Source organism: Erpetoichthys calabaricus, chromosome 3 (genome assembly GCF_900747795.2).
Source record: "Erpetoichthys calabaricus chromosome 3, fErpCal1.3, whole genome shotgun sequence".
NCBI lineage: Eukaryota > Metazoa > Chordata > Cladistia > Polypteriformes > Polypteridae > Erpetoichthys > Erpetoichthys calabaricus.
The window spans coordinates 3,851,431-3,879,137 of NC_041396.2; the positions used below are offsets into that span (position 1 = coordinate 3,851,431).

The window sequence follows — 27,707 nt, forward strand, 5'->3', positions numbered from 1 at the left end:
CGTTATAGGGGATAATTCCAGTTTGTACCTGTTGATTGTTGCAATTTGTGTGTTTTGTGCTGTGTTTATTTTCTGTACAGGTAATTTGGAAAAACACATTGCAATGTGGGAGGGGAGCAGGGGTTATTAAATAGATCGTAATTTTGGCATTTTTCCTTATAATTAATGTATTTCTATTTTTAGATTTTTTTTTTCGTTTGGTTAATTCTGTGATCCCTGCGGTGGGCTGGCGCTCTGACCGGGGTTTGTTTCCTACATTGCGCCCTGTGTTGGCTGGGATTGGCTCCAGCAGACCCCCGTGACCCTGTAGTTAGGATGTAGCGGGTTGGATAATGGATGGATGGATAATTCTGTGAAACTAGTGGTAAGTAGAGAAGTGATGTTAGTTGTACGCTCTTTGATTATTTCTGCGGAGTTCCATAAAACCAGTGACTTTCTAGGTTAATTCAGGGTGCAGCGTAGTACGTTACAAACTGACTTGAAATGAGTTCATATACAGTTATTGTCTCTGTTTTGCCTTTTTAAATTATAGAGGATGCATCTTCTTCTTGATTTCCTCCAGAATTTTAGTTTTGTTCCGGGTGATGTTATTTTTAGCCTCCTTGTACAGCTTGGCAATTTCTGTCTTGTTATATTTCATTTTCTTGGTGGGAAATTCAGCCATGTTCATTTCTGTAAAACAAAAAGAACAGAAATTAAAGCAAAGAATGTAAAATTCCTCCACATTTTATTTTGAAAATAAACAATCATGGGGTTAGAGTTTGTAACAATCAATCCGTTTTCAATAAAATTGTACAATACAGTCTGATCACTTAATATGGCATCCTTCTTGGGTAACTGGGAGAGAGGCAGCCATTCAGAGGAATTTTGTAGCCATACTTGGATGGATGGGAGACAAAGCCAGAGAGGCGATATTGCGTTGGTTTGGACATGTGCAGAGGAGAGATGCTGGGAATATTGGGAGAAGGATGCTAAGGATAGAGCTGCCAGGGAAGAGGAAAAGAGGAAGGCCTAAACAAAGGTTTATGGATGTGGTGAGAGAGGACATGCAGGTGATGGGTGTAACAGAACAAGATGCAGAGGACAGAAAGATATGGAAGAAGATGATCCGCTGTGGCAATGCCTAATGGGAGCAGCCAAAAGAAGAAGAAGAAGAAGGGAAGGGGTGACCAATATCAGGGCACAAACCTAAGAACATAAGAAATATGACAAACGAGAGGAGACCATTCAGTCCATTTGTCATTCGTTTGTTTAGCTAATAGCTATGTTGTCCCATTATGTCATCTAGATTCTTCTTAAAAGTTGTTAAGGATTCTGCTTCAACTCCTTGTCTTGGTAGTTTGCCCTATATTTCCACAACTCTTTGTGTTAAGAAGTGCTTCCTGGCTTCAGTCTTAAGGTCACTTCCCCTTAATTTCCACTTGATGTCCTCGAGTTCATGATTCACCCTATCAATGTCAATGTCAATTTATTTATATAGCACATTTAAAACAACATAGTAATGCTGTGGCCAAAGTGCTTTATAATAATAGAATTAAAGAAAAACAAAACAAATTAACATAAATAGAAATAAAATATATGAATATAAAATAATAAATAGAAGTAATGTTATATACATAAAAAATAGAAGTAATGTTATATAATCACAAAGAGGAAACCATCAGTATTACTGAAGGTCTTGGAATGCAAGTGAATAGAAATGAGTTTTTAATCTTGTTTTGAACAGTTTAGTTGTAGACGACTCCTTTATATGATGAGGTAAAGCGTTCCACAGGTGAGGCGTAGCAGCTGCAAAAGCCCTGTCCCCCTTAGTTTTACACTTAGTATGTGGGACAACCAGAGACAGCTGACCAGAAGATCTAAGAACTCTGGATGGCTGGTGTAAAACACACAGTTCAGATAAATAGGCAGGAGCAAGCCCATGTAAAGATTTAAAAACTAGCAGCAAGATTTTAAAATCAATTTGAAAACTGACAGGCAGCCAGTGTAAATAAGCTAAAGTAGGAGAAACAGAGTCATACTTTCTTGCCCCAACCAGAAAGCAAGCGGCAGCATTTTGGACCAACTGTAACCTGTGTATCAGGGATTTATTAATCCCAGAATACAGCGAGTTGCAGTAATCGAGGCGAGAAAAAATAAATGCATGAGTAGCTATCTCAAGATCCCTAGAAGATAAAAAAGGCTTTATCTTACCTAATACACAAAGTTGGAAAAAGCAACTCTTGACTGCAGAATTTACTTGTTTCTCAAAAGAGAGGTTACTATCAAAGGTAACACCAAGATTGCAGACTTGAGGTTTAGAAAAGAAAGAGAAAGAGCTGAGAAGTCCAAGACCAATTTAGGCTTTAGCTGATGGACCCACTATAAGCACCTCCATTTTATTTTGATTTAGATCAAGAAAATTATGAACAGACAGTTGTGGAGTTGATTTGTTGTAGAGTTGCAGACAGGAATATAAACGTGAATATCATCAGCATAGCAGTGAAAAGAAATGTTAAATTTCCTAAAAATCGCTCCAATAGGGTGAAGGTATATGGAGAATGAAATAGGCCCCAAAATGGATCCCTGAGGAACACCATATTTAAGAGGAGCAGTAGAAGAAGAAGAGGAATTAAAAGTCACTGAAAAGTGTCTACCAGTTAAATATGACCTGAACCAGTTAAGAGCAGCCCCTTTAAGCCCAACAAGATGTTCAAGCCGCATCAGCAATATCTCATGGTCAATAGTGTCAAAGGCAGCGGACAGGTCAATGAGGAGAAGGACTGCCGCATCACCTGAGTCAGTAATAATAGAGATGTCGTTGAACACTTTCAGGAGTGCCGTTTCAACACTATGATAACGCCTAAAGCCAGATTGGTAGATCTCAAATAAATTATTGAAGTTAAGGCGATCGACCAATTGATTATAAATAATTCTTTCTAAAATTTTAGCCAGAAATGGCAGTTGGGAAATTGGACGAAAATTGGCTAAAACTCCAGGATCTAATTCTTTGTTTTTTAGACGGGGATGGACTGCAGCATGTTTAAAAAATGAGGGCACAACCCCAGAACTAATAGAATCATTGATGATGGCTAATAAGGGCGGGCCCAACACATCAAAGGCTTACATTAAGAGTCGTGGTGGTACAATATCGAGGGGGCTGGTTTAAGGGTGTCAATAGTTCTTTTTAGCTGTGAAAGTGAGACTAGATCAAAGGATTCTAAGACAATGTCATGATTAACAGTAGAAAGTTCACAGCCCGTTTGAACAATGCCATGGCGGATAGTATAGATTTTGCTGACAAAGAATGATAGAAACTGGTCACATGAATGAACAATGCTATTTGATCCCATCACAGAGTGGGGGTGAATGGCCACATTAATTGAATTAAATAAGACCCTAGGATTCTTTGAGTGACGGGATACTAAATCGGCAAAGAAGTTTTGTTTCGTTATCTTAACTTCCTAAAAAGTCCTAAAAATCTGTTTAGAGACAATCAGTTCATCTTTTTTCCAACGCCATTCAGCAGTTCGACAGGCGTGGCACAGTGATCGTTTATTTTCATTTAGCCATGGACCAGGTCTACCCTTATTACAGCGTATCTTGGGCGGAGCAATTGAGTCTAAAATCGTTTTACAGGAAGAATTAAATTTTACGACAGAATCATCGATTACATTATTTTGGTCATGCACATAAAGACTAGAGAAAATGGATTTAAAATCAGATATAATAGAAGAATTTAAAAAGCGCGAGCAACGTGGGGGACAGCTATTAGTCGGGAAATCAACAGTAATATTCAGATCCATCATTATAGAAAAATGATCAGTAAAAGAAACATCACATAAATCAATATTATTCACTAAAATATCACGAGTAAGAACGAGATCAAGGGTGTGACCGAGAGTGTGGGTTGGCATATTAATATGCTGTATAAAATCAAATGAGTTCAAAAGTGATAAAAAGTCATTGACCAAAGGTTTTGATTGACAACAAACGTGAATGTTGAAATCACCAACTATAAAAACTTTATCATGAGAGAGGGTGATATCAGCCAAGAGATCAGAGAATTCAGAGATGAAAGTATCATTAATTACAGGAGGTCTATAAACCACGGCAAACAGCAGAGAAGGGGAGTTGCACACTTCGAAAAGTTGAAGTTCAAAGCTGCTAAACGGACCCCTTGTAAGGCTCCAACACAAGAACACACTTTTAAAAATGGTGGCAATGCCCCCCCATGACGAGTCAGGAGAGGAGAGTTTAAAAATGAATAACCTGGTGGAGTCATGTCAGTAAAACAAGAAGAGTCACCATTTAAAATCCAAGTCTCAGTGATGAAGAAGAAATCCAGATTATTTGAGGTAATAAAGTCTTGCAGAATAAAAGTTTTATCAGACACTGATCTCACGTTCAAGAGAGCAGCCTTGATAGAGGTAGAAGAGTTCATTGAAGGATGAGCACGGGTGAGCACGTGAAGATTAGCAGTGTTTACTACTCGATTTCAGGCCGTGGAAAAGTGATGCTGTCTTGAAATGGAAAAATTAAATCCGGTGTCCAGCGCCCATGAACCAGTGATGGAGTCCTGAGCAGGAGAAGATGGGTCATAGACGACTCGCAGGCATCGGGAATCAAAGCTCTGTGACTTGAGTCGGCGTTGTTTAACAGCAATTACAGCTCTTTTCCCACGACGGCGGCGGGTGCGTTTGTGTCTGCGAGGGGCATTCAACTCACTGATACAGGTGAACACCGGCGTCCAGGTGAAGAAGTCAGGAGATGAATAAAACAAAGGTGGAGGTTCACAAAAAATCCAATCAGGAGATGAAAATTGAGAGGAAAGCAAGCCAGAAAATATGTTTAGTAAAGACTCACGATCATAGGACAATGGCCGTTGGGATAAACTAAAACATAAAAACAAAGTTAAAACATAGGCTAGAGTATCGAGCAGACGGCCAGCCACACCAGTCGGCGCCATCTTCAAGTAATGTAGAAGATGGTTAAAGTATCGACTAAAAAATGCTGCTGGATCTACTTTATCAATGTCTTTGAAGACTTAAAGTAGCAGGATTAGGTCAATAGGCAATCTCCTCTGCTCAGACAAAACAGATTTAATTTTCAGAGTCTGTCACATTATGACATGTCCTGAAGTCCTGGGAGGCACTTGGTTGCTCTCCTCTGCACAACTTCAAATGCTGCTATGTCATTCTTGTGCCGTAGTGACCAGAACTACGCACAAAACTCCAGATAGCATTGTAGTAGTGTGTTCTATAGCCTTAAAGTAACGTTCTTTGATTTATATTCAACAGTTTTTATGATATGATCTAACATTTAATTTGCCTTCTTAATCACATCTGCACATTGTTTCAATGATGAATAATTTGTCAGTATTAACCCTAAATTCTTTTCAGAGATTGCTTCCAGTAGCTCAGTGTCCCCCACCTTATATTTATAATCGATGTTCATTTTGCCCACGTGTTGCACGCTGCACTGTTCTACATTAAACTGCATTTTCCATGTGTTCTCCCAGTTCTGAAGCTTGTCCAGGGGCCCCATGTATAAACGGTGCGTACGCACAGAAATGTTGCATACGAACCTTTCCACGCTCAAATCGCGATGTATAAAACCTAAACTTGGCGTAAAGCCACGCACATTTCCACGGTAACTCATTCCTTGGCGTACGCAATTTCTCCGCCCGGTTTTGCAGACTGGCGGCACCCAGTGTCAAAGCAGTGCTACTGTTCCTGTGTGATCATCCTTTCTTTCTTAGATCCACATCCACGGCGGCGGCTTTATAAATACACTGAAATTAACTGCACATTGTTTATTAGTGTAATGCATCTGATTGTAATTAACCTGCAGCAATATAAAGGTCCAGGGAATAGCCATAGTATTCCAAATACCAGAACTGCTTTAGTGTTGTTACGCTCACTGCATCTTGTTCTTCCTTTTGCTGTTCCCGTTAAGGGTTGCCACTGCGGATCATCTTTTTCCATATTACTCTCACTGCACCACTCGGAGTATTTATATCACTGTATCTGAGTGTGAATCACAGCAGCAGATGACCGGAAAGAGAATTATCGGTATACAGTTTCAAGTACACACGATCTCAACCACGGCAAAAAGCGTCAAAGCCTTTCCTGTACGGACCTCGCGTTTCAGAAACAGTTTCATCCCAAGAACTATAAACGCACTCAATCACCTCACTGTAAACTTGCACTACAGTTATAATATTACACAACCTGCGCTACTTTATAAAGCGTGTATGATGACAATATCATTTTTAAGATGAAATGCAGCAAAATATGTTGCTTATAGTATACAGATAAAACTTTAACTTCATTTAAATAATCTGTATTGCTAATAATTAAACATGTGAGGACACGGTGCCGCGGCGTATAGCTAGTTCAAGGATAGCTCCTGCCTTGCACTGTATTCTTGCTGGTGCTGACGCGACACTGGAAGGATAGACGAATAGAATAATTAAACATGTACTACGAAGATATTTCAATGTTCCTTAAAAGTTTTGAAGAATCGGTGTTCTAAGCTTACAAATGGCTTAACGTCTATTACAGAGCTGATTGTGTGGTGATTGGAGAAAGAAAAGTATGGACAGGAATTGGAGGTTAGTACGTTTGAAAGAGACAGTACTTCTGTAATAAATTATTTCATCGAAGGTCACACATGGTACAGCAAGCCTCTTGCGTGAGCTATGAACAATCACTGTGCCACCGTGTTCCCATGTTTCATAACATGCTTTCATTCCTATCATCATGAAAATGATATCACATATACATCTCAGTATTTTAATTATTCAGAGAGCTGTAATATCTCAAATGTAATGGATTCTGTGTCCTGTCGGAGAAAGAGAAAGAACGGAAGCACGTAGTGATTCACACACATAGAGCACATAGAAGATCAAACACAGAAAAAAGCATTTAACATGCTACTTGAGAAACTAGTAAAATAAACGATTTTAAGATGAAGTTTATGATGTTCTACTTTAATGGCAAAATAAACTACGTGATTAAAGTGGAAAATTCGAGATTAATGTTGACATTTCGTGCTTTTTTCCCACTGTGTGCCTATGTTTTTTCTCTGTACCCTAATAAGCTTTCATATGACACTCAGACGGTGGGCTACAACTTGCCTTTTCACAGCGACTTTGATATGTGATTTCTTTTTTATTTCGGGCACTGTGCGACTTTGTGAATTTGATCTTTCGAGTTTTTCCGACACTCTGTCACTTAATCAACTTCCTTTTGTTGCTTATACCACTGTTTAAACCAACAAATAGTATGTTTTTCCTTTGCCTCCACTTGGTATTCGCTGAAATTCTTATATTTTCCCCTGTGCTTTTCCCATTGTCTTTTCACAGAAGGCTATTTATATTGATTTGCATATTCAAAGAGGCGTAATTCTGGGAGGAGTTGGGGCGGGACAGAAGGCGCGTGCACGTGCATTACTTTTCACGCAAATCGGGATTTATGTAGTGGAAGAACGTGAAAGTATGCGTGCGCACAGATTCCTGCATCTGGATTTTTCTGTGCGTACGCACAATCCCGTTTTTGTGCTTACGCCATGTTATAGTGTGAGTTCTACGCACGGCGTTATACATGAGGCCCCAGGTCTTTTTGAGTTCTTTTTCCTGCCTCATCATTGTCTTACAGTACTTCAGTTTTATTGTCATCTGCTATCTGCACAAGTTTGCTAACTTTACCGAATTAATGTCTTTAATATAAGTCAGAAAAAGTTACAGTCCCAGAACAGACTGACAAGAGACTCCACTGATGACCCTATTTTCCTCTTATCTATCATTTTTTTATTAATCAAGTAATCTTTGTTGTGGAATGATTGAGTCAAATGTTCTTTGAAAATCCATGAAATTCTGTTGCATGCTTTCTTTTTGTCAGCTGTTTGGCAGGAGTTATTCTTCTCAAAGTCCATGCTGGCTGTTACTTAGTATATAATTTTCATATAAGTACTTTTCTGATGCATTTCTTATTAGAATTTCCATAATTTTGTATGGTACAGATGTAAGACGTATTGGTCTGCAATCACCAGACACCATTTTGTCTCCCTTCTTGAAGACTGGAGTCACATTTGCAACTTTCTAGTCCTCCAGTACTTCTCTCTTCTCAAATGATTGCTCACCATTAAGGGTTTATAGATGACATCTTTCATTTCTTTCAATACAATTGATAAGATCCCATCAGGTCCAGGCCTTTCTGAAGTCAACAATCATCTGTTTGTTCTTGTCCACGTTGAGACACTGATAGTTGCACTTGCATCAGTCCGGAAATTGTTGTATGATGATTCAAAAATGCAGCAGCACATCTGGCGTTCAACCAGCCAAGACGGGCTCATGTCATCACAGATGTAGATCACATGCAGATCACTACATTGACTCTCTATCGAGGTCAAATCCTTGATGCTTGTCAATAGAGCAGCCAATAATGGAGCGCCTATAGAGACTTTTGTGAGGTCCTCTGTTCCTTCTTGATCACTCAGGTCTGCTGATGAATGGTGTCTGGTGATAACAGCTCTGCGTGGCATCAAATCTCAATCCGGAGTCTCTTCATGCGTGGCTCCTAGCTGGTTGAAGGAGCAACCCACATCCTTCCACCTCAACATGTTTAAGACATATTTGGAGACTCTTTTTTTTGGTGATATTAGCTGTTAGATTTTTTTAAGCATTTTATTGAATTTATTAAAAGCAAAAAGCATTACAAGCAAGTCAAATTTTACAAAACAAGTTCACATCAATTCAACCCCCATATGTGCATTATATTTTTATGGACAATGATTTTGTCTCTATCTGTGTTGGTAATTGCTGGGATTGCACTGCAAACTTTCTGCTTGTGGATTTGTTGAGCAAAGATCTTATTAGCCTTCTCTCTGTGTTTGATTTAAAAAGAGTTGCTCTGTTTCTTTAGTTGTCAAGAGGTTGAGTTCTGAATGGCATGTCCTCGATCTATTCTGGTAATTTCACTGATTAGCTCTGATACCTACTTGATTTCTGATTTATTTTTAGGTGGGAAGGATATGAAATAATCTGTCCTCTTAAGAAAGCCTTCAAAGTTTCCCAGAGTATTCCTGCAGATACCTCAGGATAAGTTTGTCTCTAAAAAATTGATTTGCTTGGCTGTAAATTCTGTGCAGTTCTCGTTTGCAAATAAAAGTGGGTTAAGACACCAGTTGCAAGATGAGTATGTGGGGCATAATGATCAAGGGGTCATGGTTGGAGATAATAATAGCGCTGTACTTACAAGATTTGATCGTGGGCAAGAAATTGTTATCTATAAAGAAATAATCAATTCTTGAGTAGCAGTGATGCACTGGTGAGTAGAAGGAAAATGTTTTTGAGTTTGGGTTAGAAATCTCCAGGGGTCTGATAAGATGTGATCGGTTACAAACTGAGTTAATTGTTTTTGCAGTGTTAGACGTCATCACCACTGTGACAGGAGACCTATCTAGGTCTGGATTTAAAACACAATTAAAGTCACCAGCCATTAAAATTTTATGAGTATTCAGATTGGGAATGGATGCAAAAATGTTCTGGTTGAAGTCCCTATCATACGCATTGGGTGCGTAGATATTATCAAAATCACTTTACAGTTAAATAAATTACCCATGATGATCACATATCCCCCTTCAAATTACTACAAAAAACTATATCTGATACTACAAATAAGACTGTTCTGTAAGATTTCTCACACCTCTATGTTTTCTTTATAAAGCTGGAGTGTAATATTTGGCCAGTCTTGTACTCTGTGCAGCCAAAACTGATCCTTGCTTAATAAATGGGTCTCCTGTAAAAATACTAATTTAGCATTTAGACCTGTTAGGTGAGAGAATAATTTCTTTCTCTTTAATTCATGATTGAGACCTTTAACATTCCAGCTCACAAAATTAACTGTTTGGTCACAGAGACATTGCTTCTGAGCTTTTCTTGACATTTTGTAGTCTTAATTTAAGATAGTACATTATTACATAAGACAGCTTTAATTTCGAGGTTTTACAGGAGTAATTACCATGGAGCCTATTGTTACGTTGGCTCTTACAATTATAAAGATTAAAAGGATAGATTAGAAATAGCTTGCTCTGTTTCTCTTCCCCCAACTCCTTCTGCCCCCCTATTTTGCTTTACCATGTTAGGCTAGACCACAATTAACAAAGTCCCAATTCTCTGATATACCTAGGGACAGAGCACGTCCAAAACAAAACAAGCCCCCTAGCAGCGGCGTATAGGGATTAAAATTGACTTACAGTATCTATTGACAGTACAGTCCGAATACTATAAACATAAAATATAATCTTAAAGAGTCTTGAGAAAGTAAACCCAGGGAGAGATGTTAAATGGTATCCCTGGATAAGCTCTACACTTGTGATGATCAATTTTGTCCCCTTGTCCTGTCACACTTGTTGTTCCAAAACAGTCCCCAAACTGATGCTTACTTGACTATGTTGACCTATTTTGTAAGTCTCTTTGGATGAAAGTGTCTGTTAAGCAGATAATGGAAATGGAAATAATTTAACTGTCCATCATTAGCTGAAAACCACCGTATCTATCTATCTATCTATCTATCTATCTATCTATCTATCTATCTATCTATCTATCTATCTATCTATCTATCTATCTATCTATCTATCTATCTATGTCTGATGTGCTACAAAGATTCTATAATCTGCTTGAAGTGTTTTTATCTGTAATGTTAATGAACGAATGCATGTAGGTTAAAAAAGTCGCATTTTGTATTTTTGCCCTTGATTTTTTATTTCCTCTTTATGAAGCTCTTTTCATTTTCATACATAATGAATAAATCAAATATGTACTTAAGCATATCACATGATCAACCTTAACTTTCTCCTTACCGTTTGCATTTGCTGAATTTGCCAGCGGCATATGAATAACTGTTGGAGTCGCTGGGTTGCTGTACACGCAGCAGTCAGTTGACAGCATGTTATTGATATTCACAGGAGGGAAAGGAAGACAATTGACTTTTGCGTAATCTGTGGCATGGACCAGGGTCTAAAAATACAGCAAAAATGTAGCAGATAATTAGCCAGTATGAAATACTGTCACATTCTTCAAAATCAAATATAATGTTCACTTATTTAATGGCTTAAACATCACATCCTAACAGGTGAAAATGAGAAAACCTTGATAAGACCCACAAATAAAATAAAGCAGAAAAAATGAAATTCAGTCTCGAGGTTTAGTCCATTACATGGCGTGGAGGTGCTGGGCTTTTACTAACGTCAGGTACAGAACCAGCTCTAGATGGGGTTCCAGTCCACCAGTGGGCACACATACAGGTGCCCAATTAAGAGGCACCATTTTACATAAGTACATCTTTGTATGCATTAAACCAGGATACCAGGTGAGAAACTCAGAAGACCACGAGGGGAAAACAGACAAACTTCACTAAGCCAGTGATTGGACCTGGAGTTCCACACTGGGAGCCCTCTATGTCATCTCAAGGAAAAAAAGACCTGAATGAAGTTCGTTAAACTTGCTAGAAAGTGACAGTAAATAACAGACAAGTGGAGATTTTTGAAACTTTCCCTTTTCTGGGTTAAGGATGAAGTCTACAGTTACAAAATCAGAAAATGACTGGCGTCAGGTAAAAGTCCGTAACTCACCTTGACGCTATGGTACTATGTATCTACAGTATATAGTGTCTTTCATATCCATCTATCTATTGTGAAAGAGGTATGAGGAACAACCAAATTGTTACCAATTTTAGTGTCTTCTAGGCCACTAGAGAGCACCGCAAATTAAAATCACACGAGTACTGGTGAGGGCAGACAGGCAAGCCCACCCTAACTACACACTATGGAGGGAGAAGTCTGCAGGAAAACCAAGTGTCGCTAGGGGGCACTCAACAGGGGTACCAGCAGACCTTTGAGCACTGGCTAGATAAACTGGAAACAGTAATGAGGACTTACCCAAATGGGTTTCCTGTCCCGGGTATAAAAGAACCCTGCAGTCAGTATACAGGGGGCCTTGGAATTGGGTGGAAGCCATTGCTAAGTGATTAAGTAGCCCCTTTATGTTTATACGGGCAATGTTTTGAATGTTCACCTGTTTCAGATTATACAACCCTTTTATGGTGTCACTTCTGTTCTTTTTCGGTCGTCATTTGGGTTTGGGGATGAAGCATGATCCCCCAGTCCACCTGATCTCTCTAAAGGTGCTATATAGTAGATAGATACTAGATATAATAATAATACATTTTATTTAAAGGTGCCTTTCAAGGCACTCAAGGACACCTTACAAAAAAGTCAAAGGAATATACCAAAACAAAGAATTAATTAAATTAATAAATACAAAAAGAAATAAACAATAAATAAAAACAATACAATGAAAAATAGCAATGTACAGTTAAATTAACATTATGAACAGTATAAAAGTACTAAATTGTACAATCAAAGGCAGTAGGCAAGTTTAAAAAGATAAGTTTTAAGTCTGGATTTGAAGATGGGAAGGGAATTAATGCTGCGGATATCTTGATGAAAGAAGTTCCAAAGATGAGGAGCAGCAAAGCTAAAGGATCTACCTGTAGACTCAATGGTAGATAAATGAGCAGAGGGCATAGCCAAGATATTTAAATAAGAAGATCTAAGAGTATGAGCAGGTGTATAAATATGTAGCAGATCCAAAAGATATGAAGGTGCCAGGCTATGAAGAACTTTGAATGTTAATAGCAGAATCTTGAAATGAATATGGTATTTAACAGGGAATCAATGAAGTTCACAAAGAACTGGAATAATGTGTTCTATGGAAGCAGTTCCAGTAATAAGTCAAGCATCAGAATTCTGGACTAGCTGAAGGCTATGCAAAAGCTTGTGAGGGGGGCCAGCCAATACAGAATTACAGTAATCAATACGTGATGTGCGCATGTACAAGAATAGCAATACTATTAGGTGTGAGGAATGGACGGAGATGATTTATATTGCAAAGGTGAAAATATCACCCTAGAATATCTACCTAATAACAGTAATAATAATAATAATAATTCTTATTTAAATATCTTGGCTATGCCCTCTGCTCATTTATCTACCATGGAGTCTACAGGTAGATCCTTTAGCTTTGCTGCTCCTCATCTTTGGAACTTCCTTCATCAAGATATCCGCAGCATTAATTCCCTTCCCATCTTCAAATCCAGACTTAAACCTTATCTTTTTAAACTTGCCTACTGCCCTTGATTGTACAATTTAGTACTTTTATACTGTTCATAATGTTAAAGAAGAGCAGCTTCAGTGACAGACTGCTGTCACCGTCCTGCTCCACTGACAGACTGAGGAGATCGTTCCTCCCCCAAACTATGCGACTCTTCAATTCCACCCGGGGGGTCTGGGGTAAACGTTAACATTTAACATTATACAAAGTTATTGTCTTTTTTTCACCTGCATTATTATCATTCTTTAATTTAATATTATTTATTGTATCAGTATGCTGCTGCTGGAAAATGTGAATTTTCCATTGGGATTAATAAAGTATCTATCTATCTATCTATCTATCTATCTATCTATCTATCTATCTATCTATCTATCTATCTATCTATCTATCTATCTATCTATCTAATAGATACATACAGACTGTAGATATGAAGGGCACTATTAAACAGATATGAAATTATCTGTTATGATTATGATAATTAGATAGATGGATGAAAGGCACTATGGGATAGATAGATAGATAGATAGATAGATAGATAGATAGATAGATAGATAGATAGATAGATAGATAGATAGATAGATAGATAGATAGATAGATAGATAGATAGATAGATAGATAAAACATCTGGAAAAACAGTATAAGACACATAGTCAAGAAAGGCAGTATCTGTCTATCTATTATATAGCACCTTTCACATATGTTTATTATAGTGCCTTTCATGTCTGTCTAACATCTTGCCTGAAGAAGGGGCCTGAGTTGCCTCGAAGGTTGCATATTGTAATCTTTTTAGTTAGCCAATAAGAGGTGTCATTTTGCTCGACTTTTCATTATGTCTATCTAATAGATAGACACTGTAGATATAAAAATGTAACAGAAAGATATGAATAGCATTAAGAAGCACTACAGATACTGTAGATCTGTAATACACTATATAATAGATCAATATGAAAGGTGCTATCTGTCTGTCTGTCTGTCTGTCTGTCTGTCTGTCTGTCTGTCTGTCTATCATATAGTGCCTTTACTTTTATGCCTGTCTATTAGATATATATGCATGGCACTATATAATTGAAAGATAAATATCAAATGGTGCTATATTGTAGATTGTGTCATGTTTCACTGAACATGTGTTCCCTGGTTTATGTTTATTCTTGTTTTTGGTGTGATCTTTGTTTATTTTAAAGTGTTATTTATCCATATATACTGTAGTTTCAAACTTATACATTTCTTTATATGGTTGGTTACCTACTAGGTAACGCTTGTGGTTGGTCTGCCATCGGCAAATATCTGGCACGGTGCCCTCTTTCAGCTGTGAGAAGCTTACCTGGTAGTTAACCACCCACACAATTCAGGTCGTCGAGACTCAGACTACGAAGGCTATGAATGTAATTACTCCAGACCTACAGGCTGTCAAGTAAACGAACCACACGTCATGGCACAGCATAAAGGGGCTTCGTTTCTGACGCTGGCTGACGTCCGAGGTTTGATTCCCTGAGAGGGGAGCAGTAGAGTGTGTACGCCTGATGAGCCCAAATGAGGGCGAAACACGTGTTGCGTACTCTTTGCATTATTTGACAGTAAAACTATGCAACATTCCATGATCTGCTTCTCGCAACTGAAAGAGGGCACCGTGGCAGATGTTTGCCAATGGCAGACCAACCACAAGCATTACCTGGTAGGTAACCACCCACATAATTCAGATCGTCGAGACTCAGACTATGAATGCAATGAATATATATATATATATATATATATATATATATATATATATATATATATATATATATATATATATATATATAAACCTGGTAGATAACCACCCATACAATCAGATTGTGACACAGACTACGAATGCCGTGAATATATATATATATATATATATATATACATATATATATATATATATATATATATATATATATATATATATATATATATATATTTTTTTTTTTTTTTAAAGCATTTATTATATTTGTAAGCATTGTTCTGTTTGTTCATGATTTACTGTCTGTGTATCAGATGTTCTCTTGTGTCCCTTGTGTTTTGTGGGTGGAGCCCCAGGAGGCGGGGTCACCCTGACATCACACCCTCAGCCTTTAGATATTGTGAGGTGAAGGAGCAGACCCTTCAGTGGTTCATCGGTTATTGTTTGGATTGTGCTGATCTTTGTGAGTATTGATATTCTGGCTTTTCTCTTCTTGGATTTTGATCACTGAACTGGGGCTTCAGTAAGTTGCCTCTTTCTCATTCTATCTTTGCATTTTTGCCTTGGTGCTTTTTTTGCGCTTTTCTTTTGTTCATTTCAAATTAATGTATTCATTTAATTGAAACTGAAATGGCAACAGAGAAATCCAATCAATACGTGACTGTCAGTGGATCACCTTCCGGGCTCATCTGACGTATGTGATACCCCAGCAGGACAATAGGGGGTGCTGTTGCTAACACCCATTGAGGGCAATTGAGACTGAGAAGCCCCATCCCTTTCAACCCAGACATACCATAAAATGGATGCCGCTGAAAAGGTGGACCCACTTTTTCAACCAGAGCAACGTCCAGTGCAGAGTTCATCAAAGCCTGGCTCCACCTTTAGAGAAGCCACTTTAAGGGCAAATTTCTAGGCGATTGCCTTTATTTAAGTCACTGTGCCCTCGAGCGCTTGTTTCATTTGTCTCTGGTGAATATTTTTGTTTTGTGCATTAAACAGGGTGGCATGGCCGACTCTGCTGAATCTGTGTCATAGATCACATGACACAGAGACAGGCAATATAACATCATAAAAAGAGATAAGCCATATAAACAGCAGGATAACACACCAGGAATTTTGCTGAAATCTGTAAATGTATGAATACCTCAAACAAGTCGCCTTCACTAAAGTCCAGAGAAATGATGACATCCACTTTGCGTTCTGCACGCAGCATCAGTGGGTAAGCCGTGTTTATCTCCAGACCAGCATCCACCAGAGAAACAAAAGGATTATGTCCCACATGCTTCGGGTCTTGACTAGCAGTGTTGCCCATGAAGCTAAAAATCTTTCTCTTCTCTAGCAAAATTGGAAAAAAAAAATTCAGTTTAAATCCTGGTCTGTCGGCATTAAGGGACTCACATTTGTATTCAAAATGGAGAATGGCTGCCACCTAGTGAAAACAGTAATGTACTAAAACATAATTGAAACCCACTTCATGTAATTCAAGGTCCCAGAGCCTATCCTGGCACCACTGGGCACAAGGCAAGAACTAACCCTGAAGGGGCTCCCATTACTGTTCATACCCACCCTCACCAAGGGGATGTTTGGAATTGTCATTAAACTGAATCTGCACATCTTTTGGATAAGCCAAGAAAACTGACACAGACCCTAGGAGGACATACAGTCTCACCATATTGGCAATAGCTGAGCATGAGATCTGAACCGAGGTCTGCAAGGCAGAAACATCAGCTGTGGCCCACTGAAGTCTCATCACATGAGGGGGCTTTGCTAGACTGGCCTGCAGGTGTGACACTGGAGTAGAGAGTCACATGTGTGCTTGTAAGTCTTGAGTTACAAGGTAATCAACACTCATACTGGACATTTGGACAAAAATCATAGTAATGACCAATGGTATAATATCATTCATTCATTCATTGACTTCCATTTACTCATTCACTTACTTTCCAATTCATTCATTCATTTTGACATATTTGTTTATTTCTTTTTACTAATTCATTCAGATATTCAATCTCACTAATTTTTTTCATTCATTCCTTAATTTGTTCATTCATGTATACATTTTTCAATAATTCTTTAATTCATTTTCATGTATTCATTAATTTATTCACCTTCACACATGAATTAATCCAAATTTATTTACTCACTCATAAGTCCATTAATTCATTCATTCATTCCTTCATTCTAATCCACTCACTCATTTATTCATTAATTAATTTTCATTCATTTTTATTCACTAATTTTCACTATGTTGTTCATTCATTGACTCTTACTGATTTATTCATTCATTCATTTTTCACTAATTCATGAATTCATTTTCACTCAGTTTCAAATATTCATTTTCACACATTCACTCATTAATCCATTCTCACTTACTCTTCCATTCATTTGTTTGTTTGTTCATTCATTTCGGTTTCACTTATTTGTATGTTTATTTTCAGTAGCTGAAATTCCTAGCGTTGCCCGGGAGGAAAATAAAGTGTTTTTTTCTTTAATTGTTTGAGAAAAATATAATTAAAAAAAACAACTTTAAAAATAAAAATAAATTAAAAAAACAATGAAGACTCACTAATGTGCTTGTCTTGTGGTCTTGCATAAATGTTATCATCCAGTTGACGCTTGGAACTGGCCAACTCCATTTAATTTCAAAAGCAATAGGCGGGTGCTGTGGCGCTCAAACATAAAGAATACTGGCAGTCACCTCCAGTTCGCCCTCTGGTGGTCGTTTCGAGTGTTAACTGGATGATAACATGCATACAAGACCGAAAGATCACCACCCCATCCTACCCAGAAGGGGGTGGGTTAGGGTTAATTTCACCCTATAGTATTTTTAGTCGACCAATGAGAAACATGTGTACCAAAATCGCTCCAGCCGTTCGGACGTGATGCTGGTACATACATACCATACACACACACACATACGTTGACTTTTATATATAGATTCATTCATACATATTTTTATTCATTTTTACTTATTATTTTTTCACTCATTGGTTCATTTATTTTTCAAACATTCATTTATTAGTCCATTCTAACTTATTGTCCTGCTCATTTATTTATCCGTTCCTTCATTGTTAATTTACTTGTTCCTTCATTCTAATTCACCCACTAATTCCTTCATCAGTTTATTCATTTGTTCTCACTCATTAATTGATTTTTCTCTTGTTTGGTTATTCGTTTGCATATATCCATTCATTAACACTAGAATTACCAGAGCCTACTAAAACACTCGTAGATCCGTCCCACCTTAAATCACTTCACAATTCTCCATCAGCGTCTTTTGTCCTGTAAATGTGTCGATAAGCAGCAAACAGCAAGCAGTCTGCTGTCATATCCCCCCACCGCCGAACAGTTTTCTCAGCTCAAGTCTGTTTACCTGCGTGTCAGTTGCTTGGAGTTGTATAGAGTGAGAAGTCAAGCAAAATGACACCTTTTATAAATACTATATCGTTATTTGGAACACATGCATTTCATGTGTGTTCTGTGTCTACAACGATCTATTTAAACACATCGTTAAAACGGAAACATTTTTCATGTTTTAGTAATAATTGACAAAATGTAGACATGAAGTGTATAATATGTGAAGCCTGAAGTCCAAATATCAAAGAAACACTTTCACAAAAGGTACAAATATAACAGAACAAGTAATAATAATAATAATTCATTACATTTATATAGCGCTTTTCTCAATACTCAAAGCGCTATCCACACAGGGAGGAACCAGGAAGTGAACCCACAATCTTCCACAGTCTCCTTACTGCAAAGCAGCAGCACCACCACTGTGCCACCTGTGAGGACAAGTGCACTTTTATTCAAAAATATAACTGCAGAAAAACAACCCACGTTTACCTGCGACATTGACACGCAATTGCTACGACAGCTTCGGTGGCGCAATGGTATCAGCTACTGACTTGTAATCAAAGCTTCACAAATTCAATTCCGCGCGAGTCCGTTTTGAGAACTGAGCTGCTCGTATTCTTACTATTTTAGAATAAAAACATACATTTGATTCCAGACTGTAACAGCCGGTGTAATTTATGATACTTGTAAAGGTTAGCTTTGTTTTTTTTCTATTCTGGTATTCTCTCAGCCGCGTTCACGTTCCCAACTCCCCACCCCCCCCACCCCCACGCATTTGACACTGCTGTTTTCACATAGACGTATGTGAATGTAACAGAGGTACACTCAATTCATGCCGACGATTCTACATCAAATCAAGAATGCACTTTTGCCTTCCCTGCACTTTGTATATGTACATGGGAAGCTCTGCACTCGTGACTTTACGCTGTAGATCTGGCTCTTACATACAAAGGACAGTGCATGTGCCCAAAACATTAACATTTATATGTTACTTACATAAAAGCCAGATCCGATGTAGAACCGTCGTCATGTAAGTAAATAACTCAAGGTAAATAACATTCAATTTACCTATTTACCTTTATTTATTTATTTACTTACTTCCTACAGCGTAAAGTCACGAGTGCAGAGCTTCCCATGTACTGTACATATACAAAGTACAGCAATGGCAAAAGTACATTCTTGATCCAATATAGAACCCTCGTCATGTAAGTAAATAACTCAAGGTAAATAAGTAAATAACATTAGTTTTGGCTTTTATGTAGGTAACATATAAATGTTAATGTTTTGGGCACATGCACCGTCCTTTGTATGTAAGAGCCACATCTACAGCGTAAAGTCATGAGTGAACTGCAGAGCTTCCTCTGTTTGATCGTCAAAGTCATGCTCACAAATTACACATGTAATGTCACGAAAAATACCTGCTGACACTTTAGTACGCGAGCAATGGTACGAGAATGCATTTAGACTTTTTTTAGGCACATACACCACGCTAGTGTTTAGTTCTGGAAGGTGGAGCGTTGGCAAAATAAATAACATGCGAGCTATAGCGCGTCTTTATGTGATCCAAATAAATAACATTTGAGCTATAGCGCGTCTTTATGTGAAAACAGCAAATTGTGAACGCGACTGAGAGAATGAGACTGAATAAAAAAAAAAAAAACAAAGCTAACCTTTACAAGTATCACACATTTACACCGGCTGTTACAGACTGACAGAAATCAAATGTATGTTTTTATTCTAAAATAGTAAGAATAAAAGCGTCTCAGTTCTCAAAACGGACTCGTCCGTGATCGAACCCGTGAAGCTTTGTTTACATGTCAGCAGCTGATACCGTTGCACCACCGAAGCTGTCGTAGCAATTGCATGTCAATGTCGCAGGTAAATGTGGTTTGTTTTTCTGCAGTTATATTTTTGAATAAAAGTGCACTTGTTCTGTTATATTTGTACCTTTTGTGAAAGTGTTTCTTTGATATTTGGACTTCGGACTTCACACACTATAAACTTCATGTCTGCATTTTGTCAATTATTACTAAAACATGAAAAACGTTTCTGTTTTAATGATGTTTTTACATAGATCGTTGTAGACACGGAACACACATGAAATGCATGTGTTCCAAATAACGATATAGTATTTATAAAAGGTGTCATTTTGCTTGACTTCTCACTCTATACAACTCCAAGCAACTGACATGCAAGTAAACAGACTTGAGCTGAGAAAACTGTGCAGCGGTGGGGGATGTGATAGTAGGTTGCTTGCGTTTGCTGCTTAACAACACATTTACAGCACAAAAGACGCTGATGGAGAAGTGTGAAACAATTTAAGGTGGGATGGATCTACGAGTTTATTAGGCTCTGGTAATTCTAGTGTTAATCCATCCTCACTCTCTAATTCATTGATTCATATTTTCCATTTTTTCATTCATTCATATTAATTTATCCATATGCTTTTTTTCATTTCTCATTCATACATATGTTCATTTATTTTCACATATTAATTTTTCATTCACTGGTTCATTTATTCATTTTCACACAATTAATCATGAATCCGTTCTCATTTACTGTCCCATTCATTAATTCACCCACTCAGTCATTCGTGTTCAGTTTTCTTGTTGGGGGTTGCTGTGGCACATGCCAAGCTGGCCTGATTGGGCCCACCCTACCACTAGCAGCACTTCTCCTGTGGAAAACCCTGGACAGTCCAAGGCCATTCGAGATGTACAGCATGTTCAATTGAATCCCTTCAATCCAAAGAAGCAGCAGCTCTCCTCCAAGTTTATTTTTGGTCTCTGTGACACTTGGCACTTTGCTGTTCAGACTGTAGATCATTTATATATCCCACTCCTGACACCAATGAGTGCCATTGGATTCATTACTCTTTACTTTATTCTTTTAGGTCTGCTCATTGTCCATAGAAGCAGATCAATCGCTCAAACCAAATCTTAAGGCGGGTGTTTGCATTTCTGTGGGAGGGCACTGATCCATATGAATTTACAATTTAAAATAAAATGAGTTCTCTTAGACTATTTTAACAATACATTGACAATTAAATAAACAGTAGAGATGCTGTCAGGCTAATCAATCGAGCGCTAGTTTGAAGAAATGATTTGTAACCAGAGGTCAGTGCCACTCTGATCGGCAGATGCGCACATGCAAACAGAACAGACCACTTGCTCTGTTACCGCCCTCTAGAGTTAACTAAAGAGCAGCATTAAGATGAGACCACCAAAACAAAGAAAGCAATCAGGCAATAAAGGCATTGCAGATTTCGAAGACCGTGACGGGTGCTGCAGGCTTAATACAAGACCATATCAATCAGGCATGATATTAATCAAATGCTGCAAACTGCTCTCAACTGAACAATGACACACTCAGGACCAGAAGAGAGCATCACCAAGCCAGGCAGAACATGAACGTCCTCTCACTGACAGAATAAATTGCTTGCATGTCTAAGTGGAGGCCTTTCTGGCTGAGCAGGACTGTGAAGCAGAGCTGAGGTTCTTCTAGGGGAGTAACAGATAGGGCCCACTGGGATGAGCAAGGGTGCTAATGTCTGTCTGGAGGAGGGGATGGAGGAGTAGGGAGCGAACCCTAAGGTCTTTCTCAGCATTTCACCAGCACAGAGATCAGAAAGCAGAAATGAAGGGTGAGGTTGGCAGACCCGATCCTCAGTGTCATTTACAGGGAACTTCATGGTTTGTTCTAAAATAATAAAAAGCCTGGCGGTAGTTGAACATTTTTGAAATTTGAAAATCAAACTGAGGAGAACATCAATAGAAAAGGGGTGAAGCATTTTTATTAGATTTGTATAACCAAGGACCTTGTGGTTTTCTTACCTGATTTCTTGAACTGTTCACACTGGTAAAGGTAATTGAATTTCGTTCCAAATTTCCAACGTGTGAGGACTTCAGCTGTCTTAGCTACCATATGGAAAAACTGAGTACCTAAAAAGAAATTTAGATAGACATGTTTGGCAAAAAGAGAGAGTGCTCTAGGAATACACTCCATACCTGGAACTTTATATTTTGATTTTAAAGCCATTGGAAAAGGGCACTCAAGGCAGAACTTGATATAATTTCATAATTCAGGATTATATAGAAACAAAATAACAAATAAAACCTTGAAATTGCAAAAATACAAAGACAATAAGAAAAACAGAATTAATAACATAATATGAAAAATGATTTATGAACAACAATGGATTCTCTAATCTTTACATTACTCATTTAGGTTGCCGTGCTGTCTGTCTCCCAAACCAGATATTATGACATGCATTTACAAATCGATTTAAATTCCCATCATATAGCATATAACATCTTACAAAGAATCCCCCCACCACCAACCCCTACACACACACAGCTGTGTGAATAAATAAGAGGGAAAAAAAGTCACCAAACCAGTGCCATCCACTGGATGACTAATTGTGTAGGAGCTGGAATAAAAATAATACTTTATACAGTTTGTTAAATGAGAGTTGTAATACAGTATTTAAATGTGTGTGGTGTATTCATTTAGGAATATTCAATTACAAATTGCAATCAATAATGCAGCACTCAGGAATGATTAACATCATATTTAATGGTGAGAATTTAAACAGAAATTGAAAAGGAAAGTGCTATTTAGAAAGATTGTTATTCAGCTGGATCTTGATATTCCGTAATTTGGGCAGTGACCCAGCTGCCAAAACAAAAAGCTCCTTGGCACTGATGCCATTCCATCTGAGTTGCTGGCTCCTGTGCCAACTAAAGTACTGACATTTTTATGAAGTCTTCACATAGAAGAAAGTACATAACCTCTCAGCAGTAACAGGGACTACTAAGGTCGTACTGAGGGATTTTGAAAGTGTAGAGAGAGGAGTGCTGCTCTGATTAAATAGGCTGAAATCAAACAAATCACTAGGATCAGATAATATTTATCACACAGTGCTTATGGAAGTTAGTGAGCACAGATATAATCCCTTCACACATATTTTTAGGAAGTCACTACACACTGGGGAAATTCTGAATGACTAGAAAGTGGCAAATATTATCCCATTATATAAAAAAAAGGTGACCGGACGGATCCTCCTCACCGGGGAGGTCTGAAAATCAAAGTCATAGTGGAGTTGACACTATCAACTGTCAGGCAGTGTTCATCCATTAAAAAGTCTAACAAACTGTGTGCAGTACACGTCCAAGGAGGTCCTGCTCAAGCTTTATAACACACTGGTGAGGCCTCATCTGGAGTACTGTGTGCAGTTTTGGTCTCCAGCCTACAAAAAGGACATAACAGTGCAAGAAAATGTCCAGAGAAGAGCAAGTAGGCTGATTCCAGTGATGCAGGGGATGAATTATGAGGAGAGATGAAAAGAGCTGAGTCATCCATCCATCCATCCTCTTCCGCTTACCCGAGGTTGGGTCGCGGGGGCAGCAGCTTGAGCAGAGATGCCCAGACTTCCCTCTCCCTGGCCACTTCTTCTAGCTCTTCTGGGAGAGCTGAGCCTCTTAAGTTTAAGCAAAAGAAGATTTAGAGCAGACATGATTGAAGTGTGGAAGGGAGGGAGTTAGTCCAGTGGATCAAAGCTGTGATTTTAAAATGAGTTCATCAAGAACACGGGGTCACATTTGGAAACTTGTTAAGGGTAAATTTCACATTAGGAAGTTTTTCTTCACACAGGGAACCACAGACAAGTGGAATAAGCTACCACGTAGACAGTTTGACTTTAGGGATCTTCAAAACTTGACGTAATGTTTTTGTAGAATAATTAAGCTGAAAAGACTGGCAAGCTTGTTGGGCTGAATGGCTTCCTCTGAATTGTTCAAATATTCTTATGTTTAAATGATTCCATAGTATGTAATAAGACACAAGGCTTATTGTGAACAAAATGTCCTGGAGATAAAAAGAAGCCACAAGATGTGGTCAAAAGTGTCGTGAAGGGTCAGAACCAGCAAAGCAATCAGAACAAACTCACCAGAGCCAAATGGAAAAAAGCAAATTCAAAGATTAAGGTTGGAACAAATTTGTAATGAAAATGTCAAATATACCATTAGGGGCTGCTTGAATAAAAAAAACTTCATTTTAGTTATATAGCACCTTTTCCATGCTCAAAGTGCTAACAGTGTCCACTGAGGCATAAAGTGATGTATGATTGTCACCAATTTATAAAGTCACATCTTGTAGTGTTGGAAGTGTGACGGACAATATGTAAATAAAATCCAATGGTAATAAATGTCAACTTTTAAATTTTCAAAGCAACCTTGAAAATGAAATATAAAATCCCCATAACAAGCAAAAATATCTGTATAAAAAATTGTAATTATGACAATTTAAGGCTGGGGCATCAGGAGGGTCTGCTCCCCTAGGCTCAGCACACAAAGGACAACACATTTAACCACTATTAAATCAAGGGACGTACAAAATAAACCCATGAATTGAAATACACAACATGCTTATTTAAAAAGTAAAATACAAAAAGGAGTAGGACAAAATCATCCATCCATCCAACCATCCATCCATTTTCCAACCCGCTGAATCCGAACACAGGGTCACGGGGGTCCGCTGGAGCCAATCCCAGCCAACACAGGGCACAAGGCAGGAAACAATCCTGGGCAGGGTGCCAACCCACCGCAGGACACACACAAACACACCCACACACCAAGCACACACTAGGGCCAATTTAGAATCGCCAATCCACCTAACCTGCATGTCTTTGGACTGTGGGAGGAAACCGGAGTGCCCGGAGGAAACCCACGCAGACACGGGGAGAACATGCAAACTCCACGCAGGAAGGACCCGGGAATCGAACCCAGGTCCTCAGGTCTCCCAACTGCGAGGCAGCAGCGCTACCCACTGCGCCACCGTGCCGCCCAGGACAAAATCATTTTTAGAAAATTTAAGAACCCACACGGAATACATAAAGAATAATAAAATAAAGAAATAAGAAGAAAACAGACATGAGACAGGGATGAGGCCCTGTCTGTAATGTGACAGCAGTTAGCTTCAGGTCACAAACACCTACAGAGATCAAGGACACCATAAACCTGCAAGAGTGGGAATCCCACCCACCACATTCTAGCATAAAGGGGATAAAAGTAAGAAGCGGGAGACGATGACCACAGACGTACCTGGTATGGCCCTTTGACATTCTTCCTCATCTGAAAAAGAGACAGAGAAAAATGACAGTAAATAACCACTGGAACTGTGAAGCAAACGCCTGAACGCAAACTGTGAATGTCAATGTCAATTTATTTATATAGCACATTTAAAAAGTAATGCTGTGGCCAAAGTGCTTTACAATAATAGAATAAAAGAATAACAAAACAACATAAAAAACATAAGTAGAAATACAATATATGAACATAAAATAAGATACATAATAAATAGAAGTAATGTTCCACAGGCGAGGAGCAGCAGCTGTCAAAGCCCTGTCTGTCCCCCTTGGTTTTACACTTGGTACGAGGGAAAACAAGAGACAACTGACCAGAAGATCTAAGCACTCTAGATGGCTGGTGTAAAACACACAATTCGGATAAATAGGCAGGAGCAAGCCCATGTAAAGATTTAAAAACTAGCAACAAGATTTTAAAATCATTTCGAAAACTGACAGGCAGCCAGTGTAAAGAAGCTAAAATAGGAGAAACAGAGTCATACTTTCTTGCCCCAACCAGAAAGCGAGCGGCAGCATTTTGGACCAACTGTAACCTGTGTATCAGAGATTTGCTAATCCCAGAATACAGCGAGTTTGCAGTAATCAAGAAAAAATAAAAGCATGAGTAGCTTTTTCAAGATCCCTAGAAGATAAAAAAGGCTTTATCTAACCTAACAGACGAAGTTGGAAAAAGCAACTCTTGACTACGGAATTTACTTGTTTCTCAAAAGAGAGGTTACTATCAAAGGTAACACCAAGACTGCGGACTTGAGGTTTGGAAAAGACAGAGAAAGAGCCGAGAAGTCCAAGACCAATTTGGGCTTTAGCTGATGGACCCACTATAAGCACCTCCGTTTTATTTTGATTCAGATCAAGAAAATTATTAGCCATCCAGGATCTTAGTTCAGACAGACAGTTGTGGAGTTGATTTGTTGCAGAGTTGCAGATGGGAATATAAACCTGAGTATCATCAGCATAGCAGTGAAAAGAAATGTTACATTTCCTAAAAATCACTCCAGTAGGGTGAAGGTATATGGAGAATAAAATGGGACCCCAAAATGGATCCCTGAGGAACACCACATTTAAGAGGAGCAGTAGATGAAACAGAGGCATTTAAAGTCACTGAAAAGTGTCTACCAGTTAAATATGACCTGAACCAGTTAAGAGCAGCCCCTCTAAGCCCAACAAGATGTTCAAGCCGCATCAGCAATATCTCATGGTCAATAGTGTCAAAGGCAGCGGACGAGTCAAGGAGGAGAGGGACTGCTGCATCACCTGAGTCAGTAATAAGAGAGACGTCGTTGAACACTTTCAGGGGTGCCGTTTCAACACTAAGATAGCAACTGCAACTCAAACAAATTAATACATATATATATATATATATATATATATATATATTGTGGCTGGCCACCAGGTCCCTTGCCCCGCCAGGATGCCCCTTCTGCTTATGTTCCGGGGGAGCCACCATGGACTCCTCAGTACCTCCCCCGGGACGTTTGGTGGCAGCCTCCCTGGTTGACTATGGTGCCTCAGTTTCCCGCAGGGTTCCATGGGAGATGGAGTTCTCCCCAACCCTGTGGGGACCTGGGGTGGCAGCCAGGGGGCATGGCTGAGATCGTTAAGCCCAATTGGTCTAATCATCGGCCCCACCCGGAAGTGCGATTGGGAACATGTGAGCAAGCACCAGGAGCACTTCCAGGAGGGCCATAAAAGGAGCCACTCAGGGCCAGAATCAGGAGGAAGAGGATGAGGTTACCTGGAAGGAGTGTTGGTGGTGCCAGAAGAAGAGTGTGGTCTGTGACTAAAGTCTTTTGGGGAATGTGTTGGGACTGTGTTGTAGCTGGAGGGATTACGGGGAAGACGTGGCCTCCAGCTGAAGAAAAATAAAACATTTCCGTTCCTTTGACACGTGCCTCTGTGTAAGTCTGTGCCGGGTCGGGCGCTACACTGCGCCTTATCAAAGTATATATATATATCCATCCATCCATTTTCCAACCCGCTGAATCCGAACACAGGGTCACGGGGGTCTGCCGGAGCCAATCCCAGCCAACACAGGGCACAAGGCAGGAAACAATCCTGGGCAGGGTGCCAACCCACCGCAGTATATATATATATATATATATATATATATATATATATATATATATATATATATATATATATATATTCAACTGTTTCCTTTGTGCCTTCTCTATCTACTACGGTGCCTTTTAATATAAAGTATATATATTCAGGTCTGTTTCCTTTTAGTTGACTTCTTTCGATCATACAGTACACTCAGTACACTCACACAGATGCTTACCTGAAGGCCGCTCGCATTGCTCTTCCCATTTCATATCTGTGAAGAGACACAGAAGCGTCAGGGTCAT

The 27,707-nt window shown here is 38.8% G+C and overlaps 1 protein-coding gene across 1 annotated transcript; it reads right to left on the minus strand.

The window, feature by feature from the left end:
• On the minus strand, window positions 1-27,707 carry LOC127526980 (cytosolic phospholipase A2 gamma-like). Its single transcript, XM_051924232.1, has 6 exons — window positions 27,641-27,707; window positions 25,316-25,345; window positions 22,049-22,156; window positions 16,003-16,193; window positions 10,846-11,002; window positions 1-672 (listed from the first exon to the last, which is right to left on the minus strand). Exons 1-6 carry the CDS (start codon window positions 27,705-27,707, stop codon window positions 527-529), a joined length of 699 nt encoding a protein of 232 aa, XP_051780192.1. The 3' UTR covers window positions 1-526.

Excerpts from the sequence above, each read along its gene's own strand:
- LOC127526980 (XM_051924232.1), bottom strand. The coding sequence starts at position 27,707 with ATGACCCTGACGCTTCTGTGTCTCTTCACAGATATGAAATGGGAAGAG. Across the intron at positions 16,194-22,048 it reads TGAACAGTTCAAGAAATCAG|AGAAGAGAAAGATTTTTAGC; the intron begins GTAAGAAAACCA and ends CAATTTTGCTAG. Across the intron at positions 673-10,845 it reads AAATTCAGCAAATGCAAACG|AAATGAACATGGCTGAATTT; the intron begins GTAAGGAGAAAG and ends TTTGTTTTACAG.